General features: G+C 33.5%; 1 protein-coding gene across 1 annotated transcript in view; it reads right to left on the bottom strand.

Moving 5' to 3' along the window:
- Nucleotides 1–23,493, bottom strand: part of UNC13C (unc-13 homolog C) — a 171,259-nt gene that overhangs the window by 106,896 nt on the left and 40,870 nt on the right. Inside the window, exons 5-7 of the mRNA XM_080607553.1 lie at nucleotides 16,623–16,701; nucleotides 9,235–9,306; nucleotides 2,546–2,765 (exon numbers count right to left, since the gene is read on the bottom strand). Coding sequence (XP_080463679.1) covers nucleotides 2,546–2,765; nucleotides 9,235–9,306; nucleotides 16,623–16,701 — 371 coding nt within the window. The remainder of the gene's footprint in view (nucleotides 1–2,545; nucleotides 2,766–9,234; nucleotides 9,307–16,622; nucleotides 16,702–23,493) is intronic.

Raw genomic sequence — 23,493 nt, 5'->3', positions numbered from 1 at the left:
ACTAAAATTAGGAATTAATACAAAAAGAATTAAATGCAACCATGAAATCAAATACCATCTGGAGAGTTCTCCAGTAATTTTATTTCATGAGTTGATGATCACTGAGCTGCCTAGAAATTGAGACAGGTGGTTCCTGCAAGATGAATGAAAACAATCTTTTCCATTTTCTTTTAAGGATATAATATCATAACCTAGGGACAAACCATGGACACATTCTGAATGACAATTGTGGATTTCTGTAGAAATTCTTACTGATTTTTGAGACAGTATAAAATTGGAATATGCATCAAAATGCAAAAAAAATTAAAAAAAATTATGAAAAATAAGCATAGCCTTCTATTTCTACTAAATTTTTATTACAACTGTTTTTGCATCTTTTACTGCTGACAGTATCAACAGCTTTTTTCATGCAGTATTGATCAGACAAATTAAGACAATATCATAACTTACCTTGTGCAATAAGTTAACAAGCTCCTTTTACCCTAGGGACTAATACAAACTCAGCAAGATTGGAATCAATTGATTTAATATTATACCTAATACTATAAGGAGGCATCTTGCTGAAGGTGAGAAGTCTAACAAATATACTACTGATTTCTTTTTTAAAAACCTAATTTAAAACAAGCCTAGATATTGACCCTAAAGAGCTTTAGATGGTAATTTGTTTCTACAGTCTACATTAGTAGTCATTACATATAGAAGAATAAAAAAATTACAGAAGCTTAGAGGCCAGTATGTCCTAGTGATTATAGGTCAGCCAAAATGATAACTGTGCTAAAAATAACCACAATGAAATGCATTCCTTTCACTTTATGGTGTGTTAACGTCAGCTGTGTTACAAATAGCCATTTATCCAACTGTACTGGTCAATTCTTTTTTTTTTTTTTCCTTGATTGAACGCTGAAGTCCACATACCTTGTGTCATTTATGTTTAAAATGTTTGAAGTAGCATAATATTCAAACTCACTGCATAATGAATCTGATGAAAAAACACGTCAGGATGCTCAAAAACTTTTGTGTACAAATGTGAATATCAGGAGCCTTCAGATCTGTCAAATTCTTTTTGTCCATAGTATATCTTCTAGAGGTTCACTCTTTCAAAACTAAGCTGTTTAATGTTTACAACATGTTTATAGCACAGATGACTAGCAATCCTATTTATTTTTGCCAGCTCTCTCTCAACCTAATCATTTATATATTTGTAAAAATTCTATGAAGGCAGTATAGCTCTCTGAAGTATTTTTTATGTATTTTGGAGCTGGCAATAATTCATGAGCCAGGGAAACTCTGGAGTGAGTGAGATTTGTTTCAGATAAGTGAAACTGAGGAAAAGCTGAAAATTTTACTCTATGTATTTCAGCTTTAGCCAAGCTTCAGCTGTTACAGGGAAGGATGCATCTCGTGCCAAGTGCATGTTTGTGTTACCTACAAAAACAGCTCATCTCTTACCAATTTGGCCGCAGTTTCTTTCTTTGGAAGTGGGAGAAGTGGGATTGACTTGTAATTATCATTTGAAGGTGTTGTACCACATACAAGGAAAGGATTGCTAGTTTTGAGTGGTTATAACAGCTCAACCTCTGTGGAGGTGTGGCAAAATAAACATTTAAAAACAGTTCCTGTATCCTTGCATAGGAGGAAGCAAACTGCAACCAAATTAGAGGTAATGTAAACACAGAAATACAAAAGTATTATACTCAGAACTAGCTGACTTGCATGTAGTTTTCCAGTCCAAAGAAAAAGATAAATATGATGTTTCATCTTAATTCTAGTCCCAAAGTACTTCCTGCTTGATATTTTCCCGGTATATGTAGACGATTTGGTATTTGGAAGAGAAAAGATCTGATTTACTCCTCCTATTTTTGTGTTCTTCCCCCTGCCCTGTGGATACTACTATAGTGATTTAACTACTTCTGAAAAGAGAATTACATTTTTAATTGCACTGTAATATTCATAAGGTAAATTCGAAAGACCATCTAACAAGTACGTAATATTTATTTTACCTTGCCATCTATATTCTTTAAGATTCCTTTGTTACAATGACTTGAAATAGCAGATATTCTCTCAGCATAATTCTTATTGCTGGCGTACTCAAAAGTATTTACAACCACTAACATATGAACCATATGGGTTTACAGAGATAATTTTAATGAGGTATTTTGATTGCTGAAATCATATTACTATGACTACAATGAGTATCCTTAGTATTTTCTTTATCTTTGCTTTGACATTTCTGTTATTCTGAGTTAAAACAAAGAATGCTAACTTCATGAAAGAAATTGCTCTGGATGCTGCCATATGCAATGGAAAGTAAATAATATACTGATGCTACAAAACATTATTTTGCAACTGACCGGCAACATTCCTCATGTTCCAAGAACAAAATTAACTTTCATAGTTTCTGGCTAGATCCTGAACAAAAGAAAATCAACATGTCTTCGCTAATTTCTGATGATTTGGCCCTTTATTTCAGAAAATATCTGAGCATACAGACAAAATCAAAAGGTGTCATGTACTGGAAAGTGTTAGATTTACAGAAAATACTCACTCTGCAAACAGTCAGCATTTAGAAGGTCTTGGCACTTCTCATGACATTTAACACCACATTCGGTACATCTCATGCCTTGCCTTGCTATGCCCCAAAGTAGACCTTCACATTCATAACAGTATGTAGGAGTTGTAGCTGTCCAAACTTCAAAGTTATGGGGTGTAGTTGATGATATTGGATAGATCAAAGCCTGCAACGTCTTCTTGAAAACATGTATTTTCTGTTGAGTGAGAAAAAAACATATCAGGACTTCACTTGAAGTACTGCTTTGTACAAGTGAACTTGGAATTAAAGAATGTCATTACGCTTCCAATATTAATAATAATAATATCAGAATATGCATAGAAGTACTAATTCATCTGTGAAATACTGATTTACTTATTTCTTCTTGCCCTTCGAAAACAAAGGAAGTCTGGATGACCTTTATGACTGATTACAGAAATGGGAGAATTAAGTTGGAAACAGTTCAGTCAATTATTTTATTAACAGAGCTCTACATTCTTCTATGTCTTGAGGCAGAAATTAAAAAATTTATTAGCATCGCATTCCCTGATGCTTTTTAGTTCTCTAACATTATTTCTCAATATTTAAACACTTCCTATGGGGACTTAGGCACACTGCACAGAATATACCTTGATTATATACATTGCTATTCCTTAATACTAATGTCTGAATAATCTCATCATCGAATTAAACCAGGTTAAATTTTGTAGTTCTGTATTCCCATTGTAGCATGCTGATGGTTTCCTTTTTAGGAACCAAGATGATTTTTACCTAATAAGCAAGAATGATCCATTCTCTTAGAAACAGACACCCATTTCTTTGACTTTTTTGGCTTATAGCAGGCATGACCAGTTCTAGAAAGAGCAGAGTTACCAGCTGTTCACTGATTAGTATTACAAACAACTTGAATCTCAGCTCCTTAGTGCTTAACGAGCTGAAAACTGACAAAGCAGTCACTGGAGTATTATATAAAAGATAGGGTTATATAGCATCACTGATCTGATTTGTTTACTCAAGCTTTGTTTTTAGGCACCCAGATCTTTCAAGTCCTTCAAGTCCAGTTGATTTACTGAAAATAAGAAAAACTCTGCAGTCTGTAAGCAGCAATTGGACTGTACACAAAAATATGACCTTGCTTCATTTTTTCATTAAATGCACAGGTAGCTGCCATGCATGTATTAGAAGTTCTAGACCTATTCCCTTATAAATCAATAGATTGCTTCTGATAGGAAGAAACCACATGAAAAAAGGTAGCACAGTCAGAAGTAGGATATTTCTGAAAATCCATTCTACCATCACTTCGTCTTGTGTGGATATAACACAAAGTAATGCTGGTTGTGTAGCTGTAGCAAACTGGGGAAAAACATTTTGGAATTTGTGTGGTTTGTTCATATGAACTTTATATTTACTTCTACCGTTCTGATTACATATAAAAAAACATGGCTAGGTTAGAATACCAGTTAAGAGTATGAATATACTCAAAGGATTGATCTTCCTTAAGCAACAAGAAATAGCTTAAGGGTGGAGTCAGAGAAACAGAAAAGGAATTTAAACTGGAACCAAGAAAATACAACCATTATTGTTTGATCTATGTATTTCTTCCACAAGGGCTGTAGCTGCAGTTTTCAACTGATTATACTCAGTTACAGTGCTTGTTAAGACTAATAATTTTAATATTTCTTCACCTGTGGTAAGCACATGTCAAATACAGGATGTTATCCTCTCTAACAGTATGTTGACATGTTCTTGTGCTTATGTGCCTGCATCTCCCCTCAAATATATGGGATACTCTGCTAATAATTTGTCTAATAAAAATAAAAGATTTATTTTGTACATATTTGCATAACATTGCATACTCAGAGCCATCAAATAATTAACATTTGCTACCACATAAAAACCATTACATTGTAGTTATAAATCAACTGGTTCGTAGTTTCAAGCACTAGAAGTAATGAAAACAAATGGTGTTAAGTAGCTTAGGGTTTAATAGCTGTGATTTAAGGTTGCTAGTTACATTCTAATAACAACTTCTACTCTGTGAAATCACACATTTCATGGACATTTGATCCTAGCACCTCTGTGTACACTGTAAAGCTAGGAAAAGAAACTAATACAGCAGGAATGACTAAAAAAAATATTGAGTTGCTCTCAAGTGGTCTTTTCTTAGCCTTTTCTAAAAAACTTAGCTATCTGGTAACTCTCCCTAAAGAAAGGGAGGTCTATTTTGGTTTAATTTGGAAGTTTAAGAGGGAGTGGGCTAGTCACAACCACCTAAGAAAGAAAAGTTTGTCTTTGTATATATTTCCGCCCCCTGCTCTTCATGTTACAGCTTACTAGCTACGGAGATCAAAAAGAAAACTTCCAAAACAACCCAAAGTGAATTTATGCTGCTTGTTGAGGAACTGTGTTTCTTAGAAAGCAGAAACCACCAGGTCTTTGAATATTTCTTTGCAAATGACTCTTACACTCCTGAACTCTGGTAGCATCAGTATAAATCTCACCCTTTCACCCTAATTCAGCCTCACAGATTTTTCATAAGCTATAAATCATTTTGGTATTCTGCCAGTAACTTTTATCTGCTTCTGAAAAAGCAGTAAGTAATGAAATAGCACAGCTCAAAACGCCTTGTAATATACGTCCTAGTATAAATGAAGTTTTCAGCTGAAAGACACAATCTAAATATCAGTTTTGCTGCTGAATATGATCTTTCCCTTTCTAGGCTGCTGTCTTGTTAATAAAACAAAGCACAATTTTAAAGGAGAATTGTATTTATCTTACTGTTAATAGGCTTTCTTTCCTAGTACTCTGCTCCACTTAAAAGTATCTATTATATGCATGGCAATATTTAGTATTGTTAACATATAGGAGGGTTCTTTATTTAATCTGCCTATCCTTCCAAGTGAAGTTTGTATCTCTCATATATTACTTCAGATACTTTTTCAATGTCAGCTATGTATTATTTTCACGAAGTTGCATCTCTACATCTTTGCTCAGCAAAGCAATTAAATGGATGCTGAAGAGAAAGCATATGCTTAAGCCTCACTGAAGTTAATACTTTGACAGTGCTTAAAACATCTTTGGATCAGAGTTGAGAACATACAAACTCACAGGGTCATGAACATGATATACCAGAAGGATAGCAGTGTTGAGTGGCAAAGCTCACAGTATTTATCCTCATGATTTATTTTTTTGAGTAAGTGCCATTGGAATTTTTAATAAAAAGCATTAGTTCAAGTAATTTCCATACTGAAGACATTTTTATAACTGATTTAACCAGTCAAATAACCTGCTTCCATCAGAGTCACTAATATTCCCTCCAGAAAAAGTTGAGGGAAAGTAAAAAGTAAAAAGCAAAAAGCAGAAAACCCTTAATCAGAGGAATAACTTCCCTAAAGGGTATTCTCTTCCTTAACTTTCATCAGTGACTTTTATTTCATCTGATTTTGTGGACAGTATCTGAAGAGTTGTTTTATCCCTGAAAGTATCTGTTCTTTTTGTTTTCATAACTTGCCCTACTTTGTTTTGGTGATGCCTCAGGGTATTAAGTTCTGCTGGCCACTTGCAGACTAAGTAGAAAAGTATTGCTTTTCATGTGTTTTAAAAGTCGCAAGTCAGTCCTACCACCTGTACCGTTGTCGTTGTATCTATTCTAGAAAGAGCACTCACTTGCTTTTTTTTACTTTAGTACATTTAACAAGGACTGGCATAAGACAGGCTTCTCTTATTCATCTGTTCTTTGAGGTAAAAATTATATTATCCTCATCAAATTAACTTTTATATTTTTAAATTATTTTTGTTGTCTGACTTTCCACTGGTGTTTTTGTTTAGAGATTTCTAAGAATTATCTATTTCTAGTACTCAGTTCTCCATTTAGTCTGGATTAAATTGAGATTAGAGTACAATGACATAAGAATATTTTTGGTACATTTTTACCTTTTAGTTTCTCATGGATCATAGTTCATTAGCTTTTCATGATTGAAAACAACCAGTGGAGAAATGTTTACATTGAGTGGCCCACTGATATTTCTTCTTTTCCTGAACAGTACTTCTTAACTCAGAATCTAGTAGTGCAGTCCATATTATTCTTTCTTATCCTGCATTTTCTAGCAATTAGTACCAACTCCATAAGTTATTTGCACCTTTAGTCATCCAAACTCCCAACCTGGTAGTCCTTACATGAAGGCAGGCATACAATTGAATAGTTGAACCTGAATTTGTTGTCACAAAAGATAGTAATATTTATGAGTGGAATTTTTTTTACTTAGTAGACATTTTTCAGTAAAGCGCATGGAATAGTTTAGGGTCTGTTCACTAAAACCAGATATTTATGTATGAACTGTAACATAGCTGAAAAATGTTATTTTGCACCAATTGCATGACATAAGTCTGTTCTCTAGAATTTTCCCTCAGCCTTACAATACTTAAGATTCCATAGTTGTTCTTTGCTTTGTCGACCTTTCTTGCTATTTTAAGATCGCAGAACAAAATAAATGCTGAAAGTTCATTTCAAACAACAGCTGTTTCCTATCTCATCAATCCATCCATGAGCATTACCAAATTGTTCCTTTATGATTACCATATAAACACAAAAAGTTCACAACAAATCAGAGAGGAGTGATAGATGTGTGTACACTTGTGATATGGGTTTTATTTCCCAGAATGACTGTCAAAATTCTGCTTCTCCATTCTTCTATGGACCTTAACAACAATACAAGGAAAAGTCAACATTCCTTTTTTTTTTTTTTTTCAATGTTGGATATATTCTAGAATACTATGTTTGCACAAGAAATATGAGGAAAACCAAAGGAAAAATTTGAGGGACACAAAATATTTTATACATTTAAATTAATGCTTCTCTTTAAGCATGCTGAGTTCAGCCATATAAATCTGCTTGAATCACAATTTAAATCTTACTGAGCTAAATAACACCTGTTTCATTTTTGTTTAAAATCATTTTCTTTTGCAAACTGTAAGTGAAATCAATAATGGAAGACCACAATATTCAAATTTTATGAGCTATAAGAACAGGATTTTTTCAAAAGATTATCCTGGTCAGTTCTTGTATGAATTAAAATTCTCTTCATCGAGGATCACATATGTAATTAGTAGGAGTTATATCTACAAAATCAAAACATGTCTCAGTCATCTATAAGAACTGAAAGAAAAACAAACAAAACCAAAAACATCTCCACAAGCCTCCTTGCAGAGTCCTCTCATTCTAATTGATGGTGTAATAGAGAAATGGCTGTTGAAAACAGATCGGTAAAACATGATGAAAGACAGTTTAAAACTAAAGGTCTCCCCACATAAATATTTTGGAAAACAAGGTTTTCTGGCATAGAAAATTCTTACTGTCATAGATGCAAGTCAACAGAAGACAACTTTTGGAGTAAATCAGCCTTCAGAATCCAGTGTGGGGTGGATTGCAGGATAAGGACAAAATGACATTCAAAAACAAGTCTGGAGAAAACAGCTGGAGTTTAAATAACAATAGAATTATTGTTTTCTCAGACTTCTTAACACTTTTATGCTCCTCCCTAATCCTGTGGTGATGAAAATGTGACAGGTTGTGCAAAGACAGTTTTCTTTTTCTTTGTTTTACACCTGCTGCTTCATTGGGTTACTGCTAGCTTCTGTGCTAGGAGAAACAGTGAATAATTTTTCCATATACATTTTCACCACATCATTCACCATGTAGAACAGACCTTATTTGTTTATGTCTTTCTTGCATTGGAGTGATTTTATGCCTTTTATTATCTTTTTTTTGTTCTTTTTTTGTGATTCTTAACATTGTTCAAATTTTTTGAGTTAGTCTGCCTCAAGGCTGAGTATTTGATGGGTTAATGCAGTAGCATAATGAATGCCAGTGTTTTCCTGTATTTTTCTATAAATTCTTGATATTCTATTTGTCATTTTGACTTGCCTTTGGCACTAAGCTATCTTTTCAGAGAAGTCTCCATAACCACAAGATGATCTATTTTTCTAGTGGTATTAATGATATTAATAGACAGCCAGCTAATGACATTTCTTCCATCATGCATTAATTTTTGTCTAGAGATGCAACATTTACCTGCCATTTTATAGCCTGGCCATTTAAAAATGTGAATTTCCATGCAATCCTTTGCAGTTAGCTTTAGTTTTAAGGATCAAAATTTGATTCATGTGGAGTTCTGAACAGCAGTTGGAGAGGGAAAAATTCAAATAGCACAGCACCTGGCTGCACTTGCAGAAGATAATGACAAACCAGTCTTGTCACTGTGGATCAGGCAGCAAATTCTACTTAATAGAATGGAATAGTTCAGATGGAAGGGACCTTCGAAGATCATCTAGTTCAACTGCCAAACATTCCAGGGCTAACTAAAAGAGCATGTTATTTGAGGGCATTATCCAAATACCTCTTGAACACTGACTGACAGGCATGGGGTATCAACCACCTTGCTAGGAAGCTTTTTGCAGTGTTTGGCCACCCTCATGGTAAAGAAATTTTTCCTGATACCCAGTCTGAACCTCCCTTAGTGCAGCTTCGTGCCATTAAAGTCCCTGGAAGTTCACGCACAATGAAAGAAATGCTTATGCACTCAGTTTTAACCCTTTTGGATTGTCTAATAAAGAAAATTTCTAAAACACCTTAAACAAAGATTTCTCCATTATTTAAATGAATTAAACCTTCAATTGAAAACGCTTACCATTTCTTCATTGTTTATGGAGGTCCGGATGAGCATGGCCATGGAAATACCAGATTTTCGAGCTGCAAGTGTCTGTTTAAAGCAAATGAAAAACTGTTAAAAATTACAGTGCTAATTCAAATTGTTGAATCTGATGTAAGGTAAGATGTACTATATTATGCTAATCTAATTGGATTAAAGCGTAACAGCAGGAGTTACAAAAACTTTCAGTTAATGTTTTCAGCACACAACTTTTAAGTTTTCAGCACGTAATGGAAGCAAGCTTTCCATCATCATTACCGTTTCTATCAGCAGTGTCTAGCTGAGCTGCCATTTCTAATATAAAATCTGTTAATCAGGGTTTGTGACTCAGTTTTTTAAATCACAGGCTGTCACTGGTTTTCCGCTTTGCCAACCAAATTAACATGGTAAAAGGATAGGCAACCTGCCCTAATTTGGAAGCTTTCTGTGCCTGCAGCAACATGGGAGATCATTTTGCAGCAGTCTTATAGTTCACGTTTTCAGTCCTGATAATTTTTTTAATTCACTGAGCATTTTTTGAAGTGTGCAAATATGTATAAAATGCTACTCACCTTAAATGAAAAAGTCTTTACGAAACCTAAAAGGTTTTCTTCAAAGACACTTAATATTCATTCAATAGTAAAGAAATACCTTGGTTCTTGGAGGAAGACAAAAGGCTCAGTCTCTGCTCTTTTGCCCACAAGATGTTATCAGTATATGAACACCTCCCAGTTCATGTATGTTACAAGGCCTATGTCTTTGGTTGTCACATTTGCTGTAGTACAGTACATACAAAAGGACTCAAAATAGTTTTTAATGTACAAGAAACAAGGAAATTATCTCTTCCTATCTGCCATATTAGTGTAATTTAAATGGGTCCCTGAGAATTAATTAGAGGGTATAACAATTAAAAGGTAAAAGACTCTAGGAAAACAAGTTCTATGTGCTTCCCAAATAATATCTCAAATCTGAATATCACTTTTGCTATCAGTAATCCTTTTTGTCTGACAGAAACAAGTTAAAATTTGTTCCATTTGACCAAATATTAACCATAAAAATAAGCAAATATTCCTATAATTTACCTGCAAAATTGGGCCCGCAAATCCTTCCCCCTTCTCTAAGTCATTCCAAGTCTGTCCATATACCTGTACTTTATCTGTTATTCCCTAATCCAGCTTCTTTTTCATACATTGCTGTCCTCACAGTCTAGCAGTGTAAGGTTGATCGGTTATGCTGCCACCACACACTGACCATTAAATCTGTTGTTGCCTTTGTTGTGAGGATATAGATTTTCACCTTGCTGTGAAACTGGGTCTCTGTAGTCCACCATTACACAGCTATTACAGCAAAAGTTTCAATGACATTTTACATATTACAATCTCATTTTTGGTAAATACATATTGGGTCAGAATCAATTTGGGCTCATATCAGCAGAGGAGCTGAGTCATTAGTCTTTGGATGGAATGACAATTCCAATTTCTTCCCACTTAATAATCATGAACAATGACATAATTTAAATAGATTTTTGTATTTAGAGATATTAAGGTTGTTCATTTTACTTTTAATTTTTTACTTTCTCCTGAGAGCACACCAATTCAATTTTCAGTAAGTTTCCCGTAATAATTATTAAACTTGCAGACAAACATAAAATTATTAATCTTGTGAAACCAATTACAGGGTAAAAAATCATCCTTGGAACAGAATGGTTTGATTTGATTTGTCATTGTCCATTACAGTTAATGTGGGATGCAAAGAACCCCCTTTCTTCTTTTAAACTCTCAACAATTTACCAAGCCTATGGCATTAAATTGCTATCAGTTTTCCTGATTATTTCCTGATTCCCATTATTAGGGATGAAAGATTTCTGTTTGCTTCTCTGTAACCATGTCTTGCTTTTATTTCTGTAAATATGGCAAATCCCATTGGTTTATGCCAGTGAGTGGCAAAGTAAAAGGGAAGAGAACCCAGACTTTGCTTTTTCAAACTTTCTGTGACAAAACCACATTCTACTGGAACCGCATATCAAAGTGATAAACGGTAAGCAAATTAAGAACATCAAGAGGAAAAGTAAATTTTCATAATCAGTAGAACTATAGGTTAAAAATATTCATATTAAATACACTTATCTTCTGATCCCTCTTGAAGCATATGTTTCTTCTCAAAGTCTTGGAAGGTAGCCATTTACATTTATTTGTCTGCAGTATATTACTTTTATAGTTTTGACCTCTAATCTTCATGTCTATTATACTTAGAAAGTGGTTTGATCCTTTTAATTCTAAAAAAACACAGCCCAAGACATTCCAAGCTACAGTGCAATGTGGACTATTTATCAGGACAGGAGTACAAGGAGCTTAAGAACATTAACCTTGATTGCAGGGTAGTGAAAGATACCATGTTCTGTCCTCCAGCAATCTATCAGTCAATGCACAGGAGTCTGCAGGAGAACTACAGTTACACTCTACTGGTATAAGTCAATGAACAGATACTATTTCTGGTGAGAAAAAGCAAAGTAGGGAAACAATTTTGACTTTGCCATGTGTCCTTGAGACACAAGCCTCCAAGGGTTATGCCTGGAATCACATAGTTTGCCATTTTGCTCTTTAATCAGAAATGTGTCTAAAATCACAGTACAGTGTCCTATATGCAATAACAAAGATTAATAGGAAGCAAATAATTAGGCTGTTCTTCATAAACTGTTTATCATTTTGGGACATAATAGAAGAAAATGATATCTAGAGGGATTTGTGAGAAACCAATGAAGTTAACAGCCATTATGGATTAAATTTACTGGACTGTTTCCATTTATGCATTACTGTCAGAATAAACTACATCTTCAAGAGAAAGCACATAAACAAAATGTTTCTGTTCTGAAATACTGATTATTTTTTTTTCTGAAACTAATTTTTAATTCCTGGAACACATCATAAGCATGAAAATAACAGAACGTAATTATATTATTATGATTGCCATCCAGTAGAATTAAAAGGAAAAGAAAAAACACCAAGAAACCCACAGATTTACAACTATTTTTATTATTCATATATTAAATTGATATTACAGATATTAAAATATTTAATTCATTTTGACTATTAAAATTAATTAGTTAAGAAAATGTTCTGCAAATACCAGATTTATTGTAAATAGTTCAGATATTTAACTTTTATCTAATAAGCATTCTGGAAATATACAAACCGTAAGAATTTTGCGGTTACAATTTACATGAGTGCCTTCAATCTTAAAAGAGTATAAACTACTTTGAGTTTTAGCCTCTGCTTCTGCTTTAGCTTCTGCTGTGGAGACATTTACATAAATAAAAGTATCAGTGGATTATAATTTTAGCTGACATGGGCATTTTCTTCTGGTGTGTTCAACAGCAACAAAGATTCACAAATTCTTGTGCTGTTACGATCAAATGATAGAGCCAAGTAAAAATGCATTCATGAATAATCAGAAAAAGATATTTGCCTGATTACAGTGATTAAACTCTATAAAGTCACCTTTAAATCAAAAGAAACCAGGAATTTTCTAGTTTTTAAAACATTTGAAATGACATTAGAAGCAAAGATTAAAGCATAAAGAGATGGAAGAATAGAGTTAGCTACCTTTGTCTATGACTGGAGAGATCACACCTCTATATGGCAATCACGAGTTACATGAACTAACTTCCACTATAATTATTACTATTCCTCTCTCTGGTTGAACTGAGAGATTTTTTTATTTTTTAAAATAGAAGTCAGTGATTACATTAGCACATGCACTCTTTATTTATTTTATTTATTTATTTATTTTCCTTGGCTCACTATTTTCCCTTTGGCTCACTATTAAATGCAGGTAAGTTCTAGCTCTCTGTGTTGTTATTCAAACCTACCTGAATGATCGCTTTCATCATCTTTCCATCCTATAAGGTATATTTTACTAGAACTCTAACAATGACCCATAGTGAAACTTGTGAATTCAATAAAGAGAACTGCTGCTGTAGATGGATTTTGACTGCCTTATCCTCTTCTAATGACTCAATCCAATAACACACAGGGAAAGTAGAGTTTAATATATTAGGAGAGGGAAAACTGGTAAGGCTGCTAATGTTATCATTTAAAAAAATATTTTTGCACTACTCTGGGGCACAAAAGGACATCACAGGGTACATAACATGATGATATTAGGTAAATGTCACAATATTATCTTGTTAATATTTAAGGAATACACAAATATCTAGGCAAGCAGTTACAGTTTTGTAAAATATTAGCCAGCAATATCAGGACACTGGGTAGTCTTAAGACTTAGTGGGAGTCACTGCCCACTAAAAAATATCTCATTTGGAATAGATACTTATAAAGTACTTTACTTGTAAAGTAATGTTAGGTCTTAATATTTCCTAGTGTTCATTTTAAATGAAAATTGGATTTTCCAAAATATGAAGTTATGGAAACAAAAGGGGGTCAAAGATATCATCTTAAGAAATTGTATATTATTTTGATAAAACTGAGGTAACATGCTGAAAACATGCAAACTAATGCAGAGAAATGGAAGTACAAAGGGATTGGGAATAAAAGGAGGAACCCTTTACAGACATCAAAGTCAGTGGAAAGAGAAAACATTTCCATGTGTCGTTGATTAGTTATCAGGTAAGATTACACCATAGTACCTAGGAGTCTTCATTTGCTTTGGGAAATCTATCTTTTGCAACAGAGATCAAATAATTCAAGCTGGTTGAAATGCTTATTCAAAGTAGGGAACAATTCCAATCTCTCATTATCTACGTATCTTCTAAGGTTGTTCAGTTCCATATGGGAAGCATCGTGATTGAGTCCTAAACAGTCTTTTTACATCATTAGAAAGAAGAATATTTGGAATACACAGATAAGTTTTTTACATTTTTTTTCCCTAATGATTTTGGCATATATGATATGGAGGACAAGACATTTACAGAATCCATAACTTAATTTAGGATTAAATTCTTGGTCATAAAATAGTTTTTCTGTTTTGCAATGGTCAGCATAAATTGGGACATTCATGAAATATCTGAGGCTTATAATAAACATTTTAGAACACAAATCAATAGAAAAACACTTACCATAGCCTGAAAAATCCAGCCGCAATATGAAAGAGATTAGAGAATGTTAATAATTTGTCAGATTTATCAAAAAGATATCAAATAGTATCTATTTCACTGTCAAAAGAAACTAGCAATCATTTCAAGTAGTATTATTTCTGTTTCTGAAACAGCCATATAAATAAACATAAAAAACATCATTTTCATTTATTGGTTCCTAGAAGGAGTTGAGAATTAAATTTCTGATTTAAATGAGGTATTTTGGAATCAATCTAATAAAAGCTCAGAGTTCAAAGGAGATTGCTTAGAGTGCACAAACCTTCAAATACAAATAATATTTCAAAGATGAAGGGGACCTACACATAAGTCTGAAATAAATTCCTCTTAACTTGGTAAAATTGTTTTAGATTTACAGATGCAGAACTGAGATGTAATATAAGTTACTATTTAGAAAAAAATACAGTTAAAGAGTTATTGTTAAGAGTCAAGCTATATGTTCATAATGATTAAATTTCAGAATAAATTTCAATTTTAAAACTTTAATTTCTACTTGTTAAAGCTAGAATTATTTCAGGAGGAATTATCCCTAAATAACCGGATACAAATGCGGTAATCATTACCTTTGACATATTTGAATAATAAAATGCAAATTTTATTCCATCCTTTCAGAAAGTGAATGTTCTTTTTTGTTTCATTTTGATAATTTATTACATTTTTTAAAGAAAGGGATTGTTAGGATTCTGATGGTTTTAGCTTATACTAAGAAACATCTATCTGTAAACAATTCCAACAATTAAGAATAAAGCAAAGTTCTATTTATTATGTGTAAACGAATAACAATGTGGCTGTAAATTATACTTGTGTAATACAATTTACCATAGATTGGCTGCTGTCAAAAATATTGTTTTAGTGACTGCAGGCTCTACTACATTGTAAATTGCTACTTTCCATTTATTTTAAAAGGAATTCTAATCTAAAACTGCTTTTATGTTTTCTTGTTGTGATGCATTTATAGTGTCATATATATCATGGCATAGTAACTGAGCAAAGTGGCCAAGAAGACACTGAGTGATAACTTGGTAAAGGCTGATCTTTTGAAGACAACTATATTAATTTACTTTGGCTGACTCCCCTTGACTCACTGTACAGTGAGAAACTGGTTTTGGGGCTCACCACCACCAGAGACTAAATAAGTATTTTATTGAATTATGACTTCTGCATTTAAATTTTAATATTTTTTTTTATTTTTTATTTTTTGAAGAGCAGAGAGTTCTACTTAATCTCATTTACATTGAAAGTCAGAATAAATCTCAAAGGAACTTCCATTCCTTTCAAATTCTGAAATTTATTTCCCCAAATTATTATTACCCATGACTGCTAAAATATCACACTTTGTAGTGAAAATATATGTAAATCTTTGAAACATGCATATTGAAGTCAATGTTATTTTTCTAAAAACATTTTTTCCTCTTCCAGTGTCATAATAAATCAAACCAGACAGTATCCCAAGCACTCAAGAGCAGCTGTTTTCATAAACTAGTTCAACATGCACATTATCTGATTCCACAAATAATTTCTAAATAATCAGTGAGATGTTCAGATTTACCTGGTGTATTATAACTGTATCATTGGCTTTTACTGGTCACAAACCCTTCAATTAAGATACTTTTTTCCTTCCATAAAGTAATTAATTGTAGACAAATTATCATTCACATGCACAATTACTTGGCTCTGGTGAGGCCGCATCTTGAGTACTGTGTTCAGTTTTGGGCCCCTCGCTACAAGAAGGACATGGAGGTGCTCGAGACAGTCCAGAGAAGGGCAACAAAGCTGGTGAGGGGTCTGGAGAACAAGTCTTACGAGGAGCGGCTGAGGGAGCTGGGATTGTTCAGCCTGGAGAAGAGGAGGCTCAGGGGCGACCTTATCGCTCACTACAGGTACCTTACAGGAGGCTGTAGCGAGGTGGGGGTTGGTCTGTTCTCCCACGTGCCTGGTGACAGGACGAGGGGGAATGGGCTAAAGTTGCACCAGGGGAGGTTTAGGTTGGATATTAGGAAGAGCCTCTTTACTGAAAGGGTTGTTAGGCATTGGAATGGGCTGCCCAGGGAAGTGGTTGAGTCACCATCCCTGGAGGTCTTTAAAAGACGTTTAGAGGTAGACCTTAGTGATATGGTTTAGTGGAGGACTTGTTAGTGTTAGGTCAGAGGTTGGACTAGATGATCTTGGAGGTCTCTTCCAACCTAGATGATTCTGTGATTCTGTAATTAAAACTAATTAAAAGAAAGATTCAAACAACTGACGAATAAACACTTTTATGCTGCCAGAAGCAACTTACCACATCTCGAACAATTGGAAAAGATTTCTTTCTGCGCAGGTCTGGCATGCTATCAATTCCGTATAGCCCACAGCCAGCTCTGTAGGAGATGAAAAGGTAAAGAAAATAAAAATCTGTGGCTTACAAGCTTGCACTATTTAGAACTGCTTACAATATCTGTGTGTACAGTTAACATAAAAATTAGCAATCATCAGCTAAAGAATGTAAGCTTTCTAATTACTATGAAAAATTAATGAGAGTGTTCTTGGTTTGTATGTTTTCTGCTGGCATTCTCTCAAAGCAGAGAAAAGTAGCTGAAACATTGCTTAATACCTCCTAACACTTTTTTTTTTTTTTTATCATGGATTTGAAAGGTGTAACGGTAGCTTTTCATCCAGAAGACTTGTAAATTTGTAGTTGAGATATACAGCAACATTTTACAGGATATGTTGTAATTTTATGTTTGGCATAAGAGTTAAAATTCGAACTAGACACATAATCAGATCTTGTTATATCATTTTTCAAGATCCAACATTTTCCCTGCCAAAATCCTTTGGTTTGGTACTGTCTCAAATACCTTTTCAGGTGTTCTTTTATTTATCTGTTTCTCAACACATAAATCAAGAAGTTTTGCAGCAAATATCTTTACATCTTCAAGTCCTCATTCTATTTATATACATCACAGTTATTGAGTGAAAGGAGATATAACTGAAATTAGCGATAGAATTTTCACTTCCTTCAGAAAGGTCAGTACTTCATCTTAAATCTCTTCTCCTGCCTTGAGGATTAAAACCCTCCCAATAGTAAAGTTGACAAATTCTTTATTTATTCAACTCAAGACTATGGCCAATGATTCCTGTTGGATATAATAGATGTTACAGTCCCACAGCTGCAGCTAAATAGAGTAGGAATTATGAATCAGAGATATCGGCTGCCAGAATTCAGAGCCTGGCATATTGATACAAACTGAAATCAATGTTGGATTAGTATGCTAGTATGGCAGACTGTAAATTGTTCAGGGACAGAAATATCTCCGACTCTGCTACTATTACCTTCAAACTGCATCAGCACAAGCTGACAGAACTCCTAAATTGGAAATCCAAATGATTTTAGTGGAGAAAAATACATTAATAGACATTAGAAAGAAGGACACTAACTGTGGTTTGAGTAATCTCTGAATACAAACTGTTGGGAGACTAGGAGAGTATTCTAAGGAAATATCAGCTTATGCTATTTGCTTTTTTCTAAAAATTTCCAGCTTATCTGCTTTTGACCACTGTCAGGAAGAGCAGGATACTGGGCTAGATGGACCTTTGGTCAGATGCTGTATTGTTGTTTGTATGGTGTATTTGTTTGTTTGTTTTTAAGACACAATATACCATAGCTTTTCTCTCTCACATAGAATAAAATGGGGTTCTATTTGGTCCCAGTACTATTCCACAGGATTCTGGAACAAATTGGCACAGCAATAGACTAGCAATATTTATTGATGTGCTTTACTTTCAACAGATAAAATGAAGCAGATTTGCTCTCTTGCAGTTTGCTTAGTAGTAGACTTGAAAAGTTCAGCTTCGGTAAATATTAACTGAACTGAACTGAAAGATTAGAGGAAAGACACTGAGAAGAAAAGTAAGATGACATCATTTAATATAAAGTTTTGGGGATATTTGCTCACCTTCTGTTCAATATTTCCAAAAATTTGAAGTTCTAATTAAACTTCATCTTTATTTTGGGTTTCCTCTGCACCACCCATTCCATGTACTATCACTTTGACAATACAGCCTTATGACAGAACTTCTGGGAAAGGAGAAAGCTGGCAGGATCAACGAATATCTAAAATCTGATATAAGAGAGAATTGGGACTTTGGTGCCCAGAAAGACTCCACTCAGTTCACATGCTGGTCATCCTGCTATTAACTCTTCTGTGTTTGGAGGTTCCTAGAACATGTATATGTTCTATGACATGTTATTATGGACAGATCCGTATTCTGATCTACAGAGAAATGTGGGTACCTTCTTGTCAAATTCCTGTCTCTAAGAAATGTTATGCACAAGCACAGTTACACTGTAAAACAGTGATGAAATGAACAGAGCAAATCTACCAGATCCATCAAATCTACATAGTGAACAGCTCTCCAAATAGAAAAAAAATGCAAAAGGAGTTAAGAAGATATCCTTAAAATTAAAGGGATTTTGTTGTTGTCTTTTTTTTTTTTTTTTTTTAAGCAGAGGACAAAGATGGAATCAAAAATAAACCTATAAAACACAAAGTAAACAAATATTTGCGGCAAAACCAATAGGTATCATGACATGGATAAAATCTGTGCTTTGGATGTGAGAGATCTATTAGCATCAAGGGAATTGTTAACTGTCAAAACTAATACCAGAAAGTAATGAGTCAGAAAATACTGCTGCACTCTCCAGTCCCAGAGATTGTATTAGTCTGATGAAGCACTCATCATAGCTGCCAAATACTAAAGCTCAAAAGTTAGATGTTACACATTTGGCTCTGTTGACACACAGATAAATTCCACAGAGGAAACAAATTCCTTTTCTCCTATCCTGTAATAACCAAAGACTCTCCGAACATTGTTTCTCATGTGAATTTTTAAAGACTGAACCTTTTTAAAAGACTGGCATATAACGTTCATGATAATGTATACATTCACTTAATCCTTTTAGTCCAAAATACTTGGAAGGTCCTCAGTAAAGATTTCCTAATATTTACATTGATATACACAAGATTTGTATATTGTATCCCCCCAAATCTATGGGCTTAACTCAAAAATCTACGGAGTCAAGAATCTTTCTCCACAAATTCAAATAGGACTGAGATTAAACTCTAAAAGCTCCATATATAGCTCTCCCAACACCATCATCCAGTTAGAATTCAAAGATCTTTCCTTTATGAGTATCAAAAACTTAGTAATCTATTTCACATGGTGCCAAACTTAGATGATGAAAATACTTCTTTCAAATAAATTCTATTAAAGTGTCTCCATAAATTATATCCCTTTTCCCATTAGTTTAAAACAAACAAACAAATTTCACAATCATATCACAAAGCAACTAGTTTCACATAGCTGGTAAGAGAGTAAATTATATTTCCTAGCATGAGAACTTTTGGTCTAAAGCATTTCTGTTCTTCAGGGAAATCTTACTTGACAATGAATTTTCAACTTCTATTTTGCAAAGAAAATAATAGATATAGTTTACACTTATAACATGGTTCCAAATTAAAGATGAACTGATGCTTCCATCCTTAAGTTGTACATTGTTACAAACAAACTGACCAACTAGCAGAGACTTGGTAATGGATTAAATTGCTTGATCCTAAGCATGCCAAGCAAGCTTAAACCCTTTACATTACACTTATGAGGTGTTCTGTGGGTAACACACTGATTACAGATGAGAATTTCCTATTATAGAGGCTAACTGATGTTTTTTCTAGGGATATGAGCTGCTATTAAGGTACTAGTACACATTGTTTATATACGATCCAGAAAGTAATGATCACATTTAACTAAATGACAATTTAATTTATTGCATGATCACCTATTGGTTCACAGACAAACTCATATTCTGCAAAAGCTGAAGGTAATTTTGGAACTTTAGAAGAGAGTTTGCACTTTCATTTTGATCCATATTTATCAAAACAAATTAAAGATAAATGCCACAAGGCACAAGACAACAGACAGCTAGAGTTTTAGAGTTTTCTAGAGTTCTACCAAGTCAAGACTTGCCTACTATAGAATTATTATTATTATTTAAATTTATTTTACCTAAACTGGGAGCTGGGGAATTCCTAGGTTCAAAATGCCACCCAAGAGATGGGAGAATAAAGAGCATGAATTCATTGCCAGTATTCTCCAGCAAGGGAGAATCCAGTTCTGGCACGGTTTTCTAGAGAGAATCGGAACTGTCTTACACTTACATTTGGTGTCACACAACATTTTAAGATAATTCAGATCATGCCTGTCTATACTTAAGTTATGAAGAAAAACTCTCCCCAGAGATAACCAGATACTTGAGCTGTCAATAAGATTTTAAAACAAGTCACATGAATAGCTTTAAAACATTAGAATAGATCCTTTCCACTTAATCACAGCAGCAACAATGCCCTATTTAGTCTGAAGCTGCCAGTGTTCATCACGTCCACACTGTTCAGTCAAGTGAAATTATTCTTCCTTCTTTATTACAGGTAAACATAGGACGTGAAAGCTAAAACATCAAACATCTAAACATCTAAACATCTAAAGTGAACTCTTATGAAAACAATAATATCTTCCAATAAAACCTGATTTTTCTTCTAGTCTGGCAATCTAGTGTAGTAATTTAGATGCAACTTCCAGTAGTATTACATGCAATCATTTCTGCTGTGTAACTGGTAGGTATCCTGCATGGGAAAGAGCATGGTGTGTGTGTATGTATATACAAGTACCTTTTTTGGTACCTCAAATACATTTTCCTTTCAGCCCATTTTTTACACAAAATAAACAAACAAACAAACAAAAACAAACCAGATTCTTTACTAAGCTATTCTAAACTCTGTGTTTGGAAACTGTGTTTCTTGGCATGATATCCCCTGCAGCCTACTTGATAGATTTAATTGTCCAAAAGAAGCTATGAGAATATGGGGAGACTGGAACTACACCACACATCTTGACTGGCATTTTGATTCACTTTATATTTACTAAGCTGCTCTCAGAGATAGTAATTCTTGCTCATTGCCATTAATATTCATAAGCCATAAAAAAGTGATATGAAGCTGTACTGCACTAAGCACCATAGGCAACATTCAGCTGAGTATTTTGTCTCAGCTGAGACACAGCAATTCCCATTGCAAAGCTGTATCTGTTGGTGGAGTGGAAATTCAGTGATGGTGAAAATGTAAACTTTAGGATTCAGCTTTCTTATGTTTTCTTGCTAAGCAACATTTTTAGAACCGTGAATATGGATGAATTTTCATAATTATAGTTATGAAATAGTAATTTCTAGAGTCACAAGATAAATATAGTTCCTTCTATTTTTATTTTTTTTTATTTTTTATTTAATTTTTCTTTAAGAATCTCTGGCTTTGAAAACTATATTGTTAATCTTCACAACCTGTGGAGTTATATTTTGAAATATATTTCATTAACTATAGACAGCAGGGAAGATTATGTGTTTGTTTTTTTTTGTCACTTCACTTTTTCCCAAAATAGTCCTTAATATTCAAATTTAAATTCCAGAGAAGAAACAAGCAAATTGTTTTCTGTTAGTGCAAAGATATATAATGGCGCGATAGAGACACAAAAAACTGCAAGCCAACAAATGAATACTAACAAATTACTTTAGACATCTAGTGCATTGTATAGAATTTTCCAAAGTCAGATTAAAAATAATTGCTACTGTATTAAGCTAAAATTACAGATCAGCAGTTTGATTACCTACGTAATGTAGACCAATGAAAGCAAAATGACTAGCACTGTTTACAGATCAAAATAACAGAACATATTACTATTCATTTTCATAAAATACTTTAGCCTTTAATGTTTGGATATAAAATCTTAGTTGTTAGCTCTGCTATATTCTTAAACAAAAACATATATTTCTATTATAAAACAAAACCATACAATTAAGGGGGAAAAAATCTTGTCATTTGAATTACTGTTTGTAACATAAGTTTTTACTATATAACTGAACAGGGAAAAAAAATGAAATTTGAGAGGCTAAGTATCATCTATCGTCACCACAAAAAATATAAAAATATGTTGTTACTCAGGACACCTTTCACTTTGATTTTTAAGATAGACTGACAGGACTATGCTCTACTCCACAGATTCATAAATTGTACAAAACAGAGAATGTAATAAGAAATTAGCATGGTTTAAATAAGTTTCTTTGGTAATTTTTGTATCTGTCTATCTTGATGGATTGCCTGGAGGGAGTCAAACATCCACCTTTGAGTAAATGCTAGCTAGCCAGTAAAAGCTATGCTGAAGACAAACAAAAGGATAATGTTTAAAAGAAAGAGTAGTAGCCTACTAAAAAGCTATAAAAAGTAAAGTTATTGCTAGGAATGTAATATTTAGTGCCTGCATAAAACCCCAAAATATTTCAGCTATTTGGAAGGAAATACAATGTCAGTAAACAGAAGATACAGATAATGTGTGAATCTGGTGCTGCATCCGTGTGGAAGTAGAGCTTCATTCTCACTTATGCATCTGCAAAATGCATCTATAAAAGGCAGAATCCCTGTTTTTTCTTATTCTTTTTTTTTTCTTGTTATTATTATTAATATTTCCTGTATGTACATAAGACATAAGAGTTCCTAAAATGAACTGAGTGAACAGAAAGAGCTGCTCACAACTGCAAGCCACTTAAATGAAATATTTACAGTATTACCCATCACTGCTTTCTTCTTATATACTGTACATAATTCTAATGATATTTTAAATAATTTTCATTAAACTAATCACTGCATCATGAGGAATACTAATGCCCATATATGAAGTGGCTGTAATGCCTGGTAAGGATCTTATTTCCTTTAGCAATATGGTATTCCAGAACAGCCATGGTATTATTAGCAACTCTAACTATCAAGCAATCAAAACAAACAAACAAACAAACAAACAAAAACTATATCCAGTTCTCTTTCTTCCTCCAATTTTCTCTGTTTAGATTTGTTCATACCCTTGCAGTCAGTTCTGATTGTATTCTGAAAAGAGTTTGTCTTTATCAAAATAAATAAATGGACTTTCCTTCTAAAACGTTAAGAAGCCATAAACAACAAATTTTCCTGTTCATTGACGTTTTTTTCTACTTTAATTGTAGATAATTCCACATAGGCTGGAATTAGATAAAAAAGGCAAATGGAGACATGTATCCACTTGGAGATAGTGAAGAAAAT

The sequence above is a fragment of the Anser brachyrhynchus genome, assembly GCF_964034855.1.
Source record: "Anser brachyrhynchus genome assembly, chromosome: 11".
NCBI lineage: Eukaryota > Metazoa > Chordata > Aves > Anseriformes > Anatidae > Anser > Anser brachyrhynchus.
The sequence above is the reverse complement of the archived record's forward strand: the minus strand, read 5'-3'. Positions and strand labels throughout refer to the sequence as shown.